Below are 12,546 nucleotides of genomic sequence, written 5' to 3'. Positions count from 1 at the left end.
TTAAAACTTATTTCTGAACACCGGAATACCAATGTTTCCATCAAGAATGTTGTAGAATCTTCAATTTGTGGAACATTTTACAAAAATCTCTACTTAAACAGTAACAAATTAGATATCATAAAAGTAAAATCTCTCATCAGAATGAGCAACCATTCTATAAGGGCACACATTTAAAAAATATGATTTATGCATAATGTTTTTTAAAGAAAAACAAACCAAAAATAAATTATTTTGTGGTCATTCCTTAGGCAGTAAGAGCTCTGCATCTTATTCAGCTTTTTTACTAGCGTGAGAAAGATTTATAATTGGTCCAAGTATTGACAAGATAAGATTTATATGACATGCACCTTCGCAGCAAGATTTTCGACACTAGCTACCTAGCGTATAGCCTGCTTTATTTCACCCTATTATCACAATTAGGTAATGAAACTGTATCACTGAACTAAGGAAATGACAGCCAATTTCATCGTATTAAACTAGCCCAATTTTCAGAGGCTAATTTGACCACTCATGTTGTTGTCTGACAAATGTTTGGCAGTTCTATGGGAGGTCATTAGTAAGAGATTAAACATAACATGAAACACTTCTAATGGTCAAACAAAACTTCCCTTTGCTACGAACTGTCACACTTTGAGCACCATGCTCTTTTTACAAGCTGCAGTAATACTGCCATTAGAGACTTGGAACATTTACTCAAATGACTCTGGTTAATAAACTGTAAATTCCTTGCGTCTTCACGTTACCTGTAGAAATAAAACTTGTCTATATGCACAATATGGCCACTTTAGGAATAAAAAATACACCTTACTTTTTTCCTGTACGTAGAGATAGCCTTCCATCGTGAAGTTATTTGCTCTTTTATGTTCCTGAGGATTTCTTCTGATCTTGTTCATGAGCTCCTCTACCTCTGACCTTGTTCCTTCAAAACGATTTCGTGTCTAAAACAAGATGGCAAAAACCCCATTAGTGGAGAGAGTGGAAGAAAGACTTACTTTTCCTGGCAGATAGGAGCTACAATAGTTATTTATAAAATGAGAGAATGATTCAGGCCATTTTAGGACAGTCAGTGCACAATTTCCATATACATTTACTCTTCAAGTTTTACCATATTCTTCAGAATTAAAGCGTGGTTGAGATATTAGCTGTTGTAACTGTGGAAAGAGTAGATTTCTAAAACAGTGTGCTGACCTGTTCAGAAAGAAGTGAAATACTTCCACAAAATGACTGTGGATTTGAATACTCAAGTTTCCTTAGAAAAATATTACTACAGATGTAGACTTAATTCATGAGATTCCTACTAGTTGTCAGGAAGGAGAGGATTTTCTGTGGTTATTGAGAAAAAAGTGACAGGAAGGTCACCAACAGTGTACACCTGTTGAGACTATACACATGCCAAATGTTTTGATCATACACAAGCAGAAGCATGCAAAAAAAAGAAAAACCCAACCCAAAAATAAACACCACAACCAAAGTCCAGTTCATTATTATTCCCAAATGTCACTCATTCCAAAGTTTGCAAGCAGCCACAAGAGAAATATTTATTAGAATATTAGTAAAACCAATCAGAAAATAATGACACCATCCACAAATTATACAATAGTACTACACAAAACAACAGAGCACCTTACACTTGACATAAGAAACTCTTCAGTTTTGTCTGAAAAAAACTGGCGATTGGCCAATGATCAAATAAAAAAAACAAAACAATCATGGTAATACCTAGTGTTCTCTACATACCCATGTGCCCAAATTGCACAAACTGAAAACATACATTTAAATTCCAAGCTGGTGTTTTCCCCAGTTGGTATATGTGTTTTGAGGAAAGCACATACTTCCCAGATGCATGCTTATGTGTCTTGTTGCTTTCTGAGAGGACCTTTATTTTTCTGACAATGGATGAGCTTCTGAAAAATGTTGCCTCACCTCTTCCCCGCACCACCCCCCTCCCCCCCCGACAAACATACAGTATTCATATATCATGAATATAAACAGGTATCCATTCTTGTACACGGACAGTTAACACTATGCTCCTGACTGGCCATCTGTACATGCAAATTCCAGATTTCTGTTTGGAAGAAGTTAGTCAAGAGCACAAACACAGTTCATGCAAACTGGTCAGAGCAGCCACCCATACCCATACATTTCATAGAAGAAAGATGAAGATATTCTTTAGGTGATGACTAAGACCAACTGCCTTTTTACCTCCAGGCAAAACAACCGCTCTGAATCCTGCCCATATCTATTATCTCAATTTCAGGTCACATATGCTTGCAAATTTTGGAGCTAGACCCTGCACATTTCCAAGGCTTAAAAAAATTTCCTAAGCTCCTTTTCACAATTACCTAGAAGAGCTGCATTAAAAAAAAAATACACTCTGTACTCACAACAAAGGCAAAAAAATTGATAGCGACAGATTGCTCATATCTAAACCTTCTTGTCTGAACACCGATCACCCCAAGGTTAGATGTTTTAAATGATCCTGACAGGATCTTTGTCTTAGCTGTGCAGTGATCACAAATCTGAGTGTGTGAAACGCACCCTGGGAGCACCATGGCCTCCAGAAACCTCAAGAAAATTTCTCTCTTCCTTTGTGCTGTGACAAAGCTGAGCTTAACCAGAGGTAAACCACAGCATAGCATGGCTTTGCCTCCTCTTCCCAGGGAAGGCCAGGTTTGCTTGCAGGGCAGGAGATGGTCGCGGCTGCAAGGATCCTTGTATGGGGTTGGGCACAGAACTGAGATAACAAGAGAAAAGTCCTGGGAGTGCGGGTTAATCTAGTTGGAGATGCAGGAATTTTACAAAAGAATAAGACTGTTGGAAGAATCAGCTTACTAGAGCTTGGGCTACAAGGCTGGGGTGGGGGTTTTTCTTTCTTTCATTATGGGGGAGGAGTGAGAGGAAGGCAGGGTCTGGGGCAGGGTGTAGAGAGGAAATCCACAGTATAATTCTCAAAGTAAAGACAACCTAAATGAAAGGGAAGTCAACTACTACAGCTATACTGGCAACTCTCAAATCACTCTCCATATCCAGCTAGGCTCTCTGCACTAGTACCCTTCAATCTCTAGCATGTCAATGGAGTGTTCTGCCAGCAGCTCGGCTGTACCACTGCCAAGCCCTAGTTCATTTTTCCTTTGGGATGTTTTGTTCATCTTCAACACAGTGGAGAATGTGTCATGTTTTAGATGCTTCCTTCTATTCTCCTCTTACCTCAGACAGTTATTAAGCCTTGCCTTCTTTCTCTCTACAGCTTTTTGAAATCCAGGTCATTCTTTCTGTCTATTCATAAAACTTTAGCTGTAATGCTCAATCTCTTTTGGATTTCCTGGGGCACACTATAATATCATTCAGTCAATTGAAAATGCAGCTGTTGAGATGAGCTTACTTTCTTATCACTTCTTCAGACCACTTCAGTGGCTTTCCATCCGTAATCTGAAATCCAGCTCTTCAAAACTCTATCACAGCTTCCCTCTTATGTTTCATTTCTTGCTCGTCTTGTATCAGCTCCCCTCTATCCACTGCAGCTCCATGCTGCTCCTTACTTTGTTAAGCTAAGCACACAGAAGTAGCAAGTCTGTCCCGAAATTTCCTCCACAGGCACTGACTTCTGCCATGAAAGTCTGCTTATGAAGTTACCACTACTCAGTTCCCCTACCCAAACCAAACAACAGCTCAAGAAGAAACTTGAGATGTAAACATATGGGAAGAAAGTTAAAGGAATGGTATCATGACACATGAATCATGTCACTTTGTGTTACAACAACCGTAATCCTCTCTGCTACTGTCTGCTAGTTAAGCCATTTCTAAAAATAGAATGCAAACTCTGAGAAGTAGCTTTTGTGTCTTAATTCCAGGTGCCCTTAGAGGTTAACAAAACAGACACACCATCATGAACTGCTTGTTCACAGTAATGTACATAGTTTGTTCCCTACCATCAGGCCTCTGGCATATCCAAGTTCCTCTGAGCAAGTTTTATTCTTCAACAAATCTCAAGGAAGCAACCAGACCATCTGACTAGTGATTCTGTCAGTCCCACTGCTTCAGTCTGCCACCTTGCTTCCTGCTCTCCCAGTCCTTAGCAGATCGCACTGGGCAATTTGGTGTGAGGGTACACTAACTAGTGGTGGGCTAACAGGTTAGCCTGCCCTTGAAGGAACACATCGTTTTGTCAAATACACTATGGGTGCTAACACCAAATCTCCTTATACAGTTCTGCACCCAAAACCAACAGGGACGCTCTTGCCTGAAAGGGCTGCTTCAAGACAAACAGAAACTCCAAGTCACACTGCTGACAGACATGCCAAAAAATGCTGATAAGCCCTGCAGTTTTTCTTTTCTTTTCTTAGTTATGGATAATATAGCCCTATCAGGCAATGACCCCCAGACATGACATGCTTGATTTCAAACACACCAAAACCACTCAGAACCTTGGCATTTCATTATCTCTCCTTTGACTTCTCCAGTGTTGTATACATTTTAACAGATTTCATTTGTTTTTAAACTCTTTCATTATAATCCTTGTGTCATGTGTCCATAAAAAAAAAAAAAAAAAAAGGAAAAAGGAGTTTTACTCGGTGTTTGTTTTTTCGAGGAGTACTGAAATGACAGAAGTCACTGGAATTAGTGGCGGTGTGTTCAGTGATGTGGTTGGTTAGCCAGGAGATGGCGCTACATCCCCAAACTTCACAGGCAACGCACTAACACCGAGGAAAGTATTGGCCATACAGTAACTTAAGTTGGCGATATTACTCAAAAAATAAGAAAAGGCATAGGTATCAATCTCAACTCACATTTTGTATATTTATCTGCAGGGCCATTTTGTAGTGATTGAAGTCTTTAGCAAGTTCATATCCCTGATGATAGAAAGTGAACAAACCCTGGAAAAATGATAACACCTGAAATACAAACAAAAGACTTGTTAGAATGAAAATATCCATTTACCAGAATATGATTGCGGCACATAGCCCTTTTTGGAAAGATCAGAGATTACAAAATGATTATTTTTTTAAAAAAATTCCATTAATGCCTACAATTTATGAATAACTATTTAGATCCAAATGATCAGCTATGTATATAGACATTTTTGTGTGGTCCTGTCTCTGAAATTTCACAACTGATCTCTACTTTAAAGTTGACCACAGGCAATGTATATTGCCTATCTCCCAAACTTTTCTGTGTAATGTTTTCCTACAGCTGGTCTGATACCAACGATGTCTGGAATAAAATATTCGCTTACAAGGAGGTAATGATCATTCTGACTTTTAGTCACCATTTCCCTGGTCATTCCCATCCTTGCTAATGACCACGTTGAGAAGACTTTCATAATAGTCAACTGGTTTGTTTGAAGAAGGAAGCTTTCCCTGCGGTAACTTTACCCATCACTGCTTTTTCTGACCTTTTGTCAGAACCAGCAAACGATCCACGTTGCAGTTTCTGACTTCAGTGTTTCAATTTAAAAGAAAGAACGAGTTATTACTCTGTTGGAAACAGGGCGAGATGCTGTGCCGTCTACGTCTCCTGTTCGGTTCAAGTTGTTGGAAAGAAGTAACACAGGAAAGAACCCTCTTTAATAACCAGAACAAACTGAAGAACATATTTAACAAAGTCTGAAGTCATACGCAAATAAACCATTTTCAAAAAATGCAAAAACCACATAAATTTAAAGTATTATGTAGTGTAAACTAGTGTAAACTTCAAATACAAATTGAGCAACATAAAGTTCAGCCCCATCCAGAGGGAGCTTTCAGAAAAGAGAAAGGGACATGTTTCAAAAACATAAGTCGAAGACTTTAGTCGGGCTCTGAGGAAACTTCAAATGGTTTGAAACACAAGAATTAAATGCAAAACTATCTGGGATTTTAAAAAAAAAATATTAAAAACTAGAAAAATAAAAAAAAAAACCAAACACATGCAAACAAAACACACCAACACATATACAACAAAAAAAATCCCCCCCAAAAAATCACAAACATTTTCCTATTTCTTGAACAATGCTAAGCTATTTTAAGCAATTTATTCCCACTTAAGGATTTTAGCAATTTTTTTCACACAGGAATAAGCTATATTAAAATACACAGCTCACTAACTCCATAACGACCAACTACTTTGATTGGGGTCATTTGGGACTTTTCTCATTACCACATTAAAATAATTGTATCAGAATAAAAGGACAGACTTGGCCCAAAACCAGACTTCAGAGCGTGAATGAATGGAAGTCACTTCTACAATCCAAGCTCCCTTTATCTCGGTATTATACTTACTGTTCTCTTGTTGATTCATTAAGTTGCATTTATACTACAAAGCTAACACACATTTCAGAAAAGTTTAAAATAAGCTCCTCTCAGAGATTTAAGTAAGTCTGGTCACTACATGTAAGATTTTCACTGAAATTCAGTGGAACCCCTTGATTTCTGTACAGATTCAATTGCAACTGATATCAAATACATCAGACTACCTGATAATGAGCATTTTAGCCCGCAGCACCCTCTCAATTACTTTATGTCCGCACTTCTTCACTAGCGGCCTATAAGTGCAGCCTTCACATTGAAAACCGAATTCCTTACACTAGTCAGGAATAACATTTCCATGGTTAAAAAAAAACAAATGCAAAAAGTCTGACCCCAACATCGTCTTCGTGAATCCTCTATTTTAACTCACACCATAAAGCAAAGATTTTGCAGTACAGTCCAAGGTTTCACGCATTTTCTGAAAATCAACATCAATGGATCCAAATCAACTGTAATTACTGAGGTAAGCTTTGAGATGCCTGGTTAAGCGTCTCTGTACAAGGAATTTGCACAGATGTAACGAGCGTTTTACATTCTTTTAAGTCACACAATTGCATACGTTTTCCCAGAAAACAGAGCTCCTTGGCTTTTGTCCAATTGCACTCCTTCTCTGTTCCTTATGAATGACAGGGCAGGCTGAATTCACTGGTACTTACAGGTTCCACACACTCAAATTTCTTCCGCTCTTGTATCTCTTGCAACTTGCACACATACTCGAGGGACAGCTCGTAGAAGTGTTTTCTATTGTGCTCCACTTGGTTATCTGCCTGCACACAGAATACAGCTAATGAAGTTTCAAAGACATTTTGCAGAGAGCTTCAAAATGACACATGTATAGCATACAAGTGGCAAGCGATAAGATTTTTCCAGACTGGGATTTGTTCCTTCACGACACAGCTCATTCATTTACTTTTAAATGGCAGCAGCAATCCCCTTTTACTAGATAACATATGCTGTTTTGAATCATAAGGCTAAACTTTTTAGAAATAACACCTCTTCTTCAAGCTCCTTTTCTATGGAATCCAAGCCAAATACATCAGAGCAGGTACTTGTGCACTGCTTTAATAGCATTGAAAAGGTACCTGCCCAAAGAGAGAGAGGGGGCTAGCAACATCTTCCATTAGACAAGGGGAAAATCATGTCTTCAGTCAAACTAAAAGAAAATGTTACTGTTGAAAACCACATTGCTGGTACTGTGAGCTTTACTCCATAACCCAAATAACTGCTGTAAATATCCAGAATGCTATTGTACCCATCCCATACCTGTGCTCACTCTGACTGTCAAGAAAAGCAATTAAAAAAAAGTTCACTTACTGGTAAGACACTTCACAAGTTTCCACAGAGCATCAAATATTTAAAAATGCAGCCTTATTAGCTGCAGCTGATTTTTAGCTCAGCTTTGGTAAAATGCCAACACCGTATTGATGGTGAACAGCCAATCATCTGTACATAAATATTTAACTTTTTAGCATACGTGTATTATTTCATTAAGTTATTATGGTACAAGTGCCCTCATTGAACTATAAAACTTCAAGAACTGGGTAACAGAAACCTGTATTAAAATACATTAAAGAAAGGCTACAAAGGGATACTCCATGTGATTAACACTTAGTCTTTGCCCATGTGATAATACCAAATGCTTCTACACTAAATTACAAAAGGGAATGGAGAAAGAGCTGGGTGAAAGGACCAGACTTACTATCATACGCTCTCTCTCAAATACTGAGACTATATTCTTCAAACAGAACAGTGACTGCTGCGCTTTAAGAGGATAAGTCAAATTAGCTTTAAGACAGTTTTGCCTTAAGACGTGCTTTGCTTTGCTGCTCTGTGCTAGAAATCTGTCAGCAATTAAAGGGGCACAACAACGAATGCCATTAAAAAAAATAAAGCACTGATATGCACATCAGAAAGAAAACGTGTTTCAAAGAGCCAAGCCGTTTCGATGCATCCTATAAACCATGCAACGTAAAAATTGTTTTGAGTTGTCCACAAAGCTTCTAATGATACATACATGTACTGAAGGGTAGCCATAGAAAAAGACCATGAAGTGGGTCTACTAGGACATCTGGCTAATCAATAGTAAGACTGCCCTACATACACCAAAGCCCTACGTAAGCCTGTTTCTCTATCTCTCTCCTTTGTTTTTCAGTTGTTTATTGCTTTGGTTGCTTCCCCATCCTCCCCCAAGAATACAATACCCAACACGGCCATTTTACTAATTCTTCTCAGTTCCCCTGTAAATAAATTATCACATTTCTCCTCAGGTTTTTGAGGGATGAGGCGCCCTGCGCATCCAGCAAGTTTGCTCTCTGTTACATTGTACTTTGTGTACTGCCAAACACATACAGAAATAAGACACACAGCGTGCCGCAGTGAAATTTCAGGAATAACCCTCCACTAAGAGAGTCAAAGGCTACGTTAATGTAAGGCACACTCGCCAACATGGCATGTTTTTCATCAAATTTTTGTCAAATTTATACCTGCATACTTTATTTACTTCAGTCAGAAACTGACACAACTAGCCATGTAGAATACTAAATTAGGAAGCTACCGTGCAATTATACCCACCTATTTTCTAAGCTTGTGCAAGAAAGTTTTTCCTATTTAGCACTCTGACAACATGCCCTAAGTCTTTTTTTTTAACTTGCTTATACATTTATACTCCAAAATTAAATGCACAAATGAAGAGCCAGACTAAAGAGTTTCAGAATCTTTGTTCATGCAACTTCGAAGGACATTTACAACAAATCTGTTTGCTCATTCTAGTCTTCACACATGCTTTAAAATTTCAGACTATATTTGATACAGCTTCAAAATGCCTCATACAGGCATTTTTTATTTTTCCCATTGAGGTTAGGTCTCATTTCAGACTGTGAAATATGGTTCTCAATGTCATCAAGTAAAGAGATCATAATTAATACTTTTTCCTTTTTTTTTTTTTTGCATCAAGTTCTTTGGCAGCTGATGAATTTGATAAAGGTACAGGTCCTGACACATGAGCAATGCCCATTGACTTCACTGGGACAACTCAACACCCCAGAAGACACTTGTTCATGCACATGATGGCCTGTGCTGCAAATACACTATGGAGAAGTAACATCCTAGTGAAACTCGTGAACAATTAGAGCTCTTAAGTTCCTAGCTACTTCCCATTTACATTAACCACTTTTTGATGAAAAATGGCATCAATTATTTGGGGTGGGGTAGATAGCAGGGAGAAGAGTTATCTCTGAGGAAAACAGTCAGTGTTTAACGACACAAGGTATTAATAGACTAAGCATTAATAATTCTGACATAATTACATTTCTCTGAAAAAAAAAATCCTTCTGCCTACAGCAAGTCTCTGCAAGATTTATCTGCTGTCTTCTCACGTACTATTTGCTGTTGCTTGAGAAATAAAAGCTATTACAAATAAGGATGATGATAATAAACCCACAGGGACAGAAGGAATGCCAGGCAAAACAGATCTGGTTTTAAGTTATAAATTGTCAACAAACTTTTTTGTAGCATTACTTGAAAAAAATAGATCTTCAAAACACGAGAAAGAAAAAAAAATGGCACAAAAGCACTTCCTTCAGGAATACAAGTCTTGCTGTACTTTACATTAAGCATTAACACAGGACACTTAGTAAATACATACATTGCACCACAAATTACATATATGGTAAAGCCTCATAAGAAATGCAGAGTTTCTCACAACATACTTGCACTTTGCTATTCCCTTAATTATATAAAAAAGATTAACGTGATGTTCAGTGCTTTAGACACCTGCCAAGTTAAGGCCCTCGATTCAGAAAACGGTAGGGGTACGCCACTAAGTTCAGCAAATACCGATTTTCTCACCAACCTTTCCAGTTGACAGAAATTTTTCTTTTACCACTATGAATGCTGGTTTTGCATTTGCATAAAATATATTTACCTATTCAAAAGCCATTAGCTTGCATAAAAAAAAGAGAGGCAACAATACCTCTTGTAATTGTAGCTCTTTCTTCTTAGCCGATAAATTCAAATGCTTTTCTAACAAACTGTAGTTCTTCTCTGTCTCTTTATCAAACTTTTTCTTTTCCTCCTAGACACAGAAACAAAGTAACATTCATTTATATAGAAAAAAATATTTCTTCTTTTAAAATCTTACTTAATCAGAAACAAAGAGAAACAACCTATCATAGCGCCAAGGAACTGAGGAAAAGTATGTTTCCAACCCATTTTTAAAACTAATTTCAAGGCTAACTTGAAATTAAATCCCATTTCATCATTATGGTGAAGGTTATCACACGAATGCTTACATCTTCTAAGTTAAAAATGAAAAAAAAAAAAACATTTCTTCTTGATTTATTGCACCATCCATGACATCTTGGTTTTGAATAGAAGACTTCAAGGGAAATACCAGTTTCACTGAAAAAACAACTTTCTATAATCAACAGGGGAAAAGTTCCAACAGTTCCACAGTTCAAAACCCAAAGTGAATGCAGCTCCATATTCCACAGGATTTCTTGATTTTTAAAGCCATTCAAAGACCTCTGTGCTGAATTTCCTGCTTCTACCAAACTGTTGTTGCACCCACGAAAAAAAAAAAAGGAAAATAAAGAAATATCTCCGTAAAACAAAATCATGCTAGCAAAGGAGAAACTCCCACAGACACATATGAATATCATTTGCACATGCAAATCCATTTATTTGACCATCAAAAGCAATGTACTGGAAGACGGACAGCCATTAAATGCTTCTAGGAAATCCAAATTCTTATATTTAATTTAGTAGAAGGCATTGTAAAACAACCTTTTTATTTCCTCAATTCTTGTATCCTACTTCTGTGTGTTAAGACAGAAATTAGTATTGATAAAATCAACTAATTTTGAAGCTACTTTTAGTGTAACTAATTGCAGTTGAAAATAATCTAAAGTAAAATCAAGTATTAAATTACATATTCAAGAACTGACTCTACAGATACTTGCTCTTTTTTTTTAACCTTTCATTTTTAATAATACCATATATAGTATAAGTGATACATATTTTTGTTCTCTGAACAATTGGATTCTGAAGACGGTATTCTGTTAAAGAGGGGATCTAAGCTGTTTAGAATTGCTTCTCAGGAAGGGTTTTTACCAAAAATGCTAGTTTTTTTTCTCCCTTATGAGTCTAAGAACTTCCTTTTAAAAAGCAGCTACAATGTTCCTTACAAACTGAGAAACGTTAAGATACGCATATCCTATTACTGTGATTACAGACAACATACTACCATATGGGAAATTAGGAAGAAAGAAGGGTGGGGGGAAATCTTTGTTTATATATTAGCAAAATTTCCATTTGGGCGGAAGAGTGCTGTTGACCTCAAAATAGGCAAAGCCAGAAACTCTACACACGTAGTTTGGGATTAGAGCAGCAACATGTTTTACTAAGGGGCAATTGCATAAGGATCTCAGCTTCCAGCACTATGGAGCTAAACTTCTTTGTTTGTTTGTTTCATAAGCCTAACTTGGACCATTTCATCACCAGGGGATGTAAGATACAGGAAAAAGGGAGGCAGCAGATTCGACTTTCACTTTGTAATGGTAGAGTGTAAATTTTTCCTAAAGCAAATACTACACAATGTTCCAGATACATTTCACTACTGGATGCTTTTCAGAGCCAAACAGTGTTGTATTTCCAGTGTCAGTACTTTGATTATATTGAATAAATACTCAGTTCAGAATATTCAAAGAGTTTAATATTTTTTGAGGATTTTTACTTAAATGTTACAGAATTACGCAAGACTGTTCTATTCAAGGTCACCAAGAATTCCATCCAAAAAAAAAAATGGCTAAATCACAAATAAGAGCTTCAACTTCAAAGAAACAGTATGCAGGGACACAAGGGAAGCAACAACCTTCAAAAAAAATAATGCAAGATGTAGTCTGTCTGAATGTAACTTGTCATGTTAGAAACATCAGGGGCAGAATTCTGACCAGGAAATGAGTGAAGATCATGAGATAATTTAAAGTATTAGGAATTCTCACCCCCAAAAAGGCAACGTTCTTTAGCACCCAAAATACTGTTGAAATAATCCATTCATTACAGCTGGTTCTATGACAATAACTTACATTTAGAACTAATTCTCTTTTGCCTTGGAACACTTTCTATATTACAGACGAAGTTTTTATTGTGTGTTGGATGGGACATCTGATGTACTTCTCAGAAGCCCATAAAATTACACAAAGCTCATTGTACTATTGAACTGTAATGATTTATGATCAACAGAGCATTTTCCATTCATGAACAC

General features: G+C 37.2%; 1 protein-coding gene across 1 annotated transcript in view; it reads right to left on the bottom strand.

Annotated features, from left to right (window-relative positions):
* ARHGAP10 (Rho GTPase activating protein 10) overlaps positions 1–12,546 on the bottom strand; it is a 112,643-nt gene that overhangs the window by 83,173 nt on the left and 16,924 nt on the right. The window contains exons 5-8 of the mRNA XM_009890759.1: positions 10,255–10,356; positions 6,941–7,051; positions 4,788–4,892; positions 809–938 (exon numbers count right to left, since the gene is read on the bottom strand). Of these exons, the coding sequence (XP_009889061.1) occupies positions 809–938; positions 4,788–4,892; positions 6,941–7,051; positions 10,255–10,356 (448 nt within the window). The remainder of the gene's footprint in view (positions 1–808; positions 939–4,787; positions 4,893–6,940; positions 7,052–10,254; positions 10,357–12,546) is intronic.

The sequence above is a fragment of the Charadrius vociferus genome, unplaced genomic scaffold (assembly GCF_000708025.1).
Source record: "Charadrius vociferus isolate BGI_N301 unplaced genomic scaffold, ASM70802v2 scaffold178, whole genome shotgun sequence".
NCBI classification, from domain to species: Eukaryota; Metazoa; Chordata; class Aves; order Charadriiformes; family Charadriidae; genus Charadrius; species Charadrius vociferus.
The sequence above is the reverse complement of the archived record's forward strand: the minus strand, read 5'-3'. Positions and strand labels throughout refer to the sequence as shown.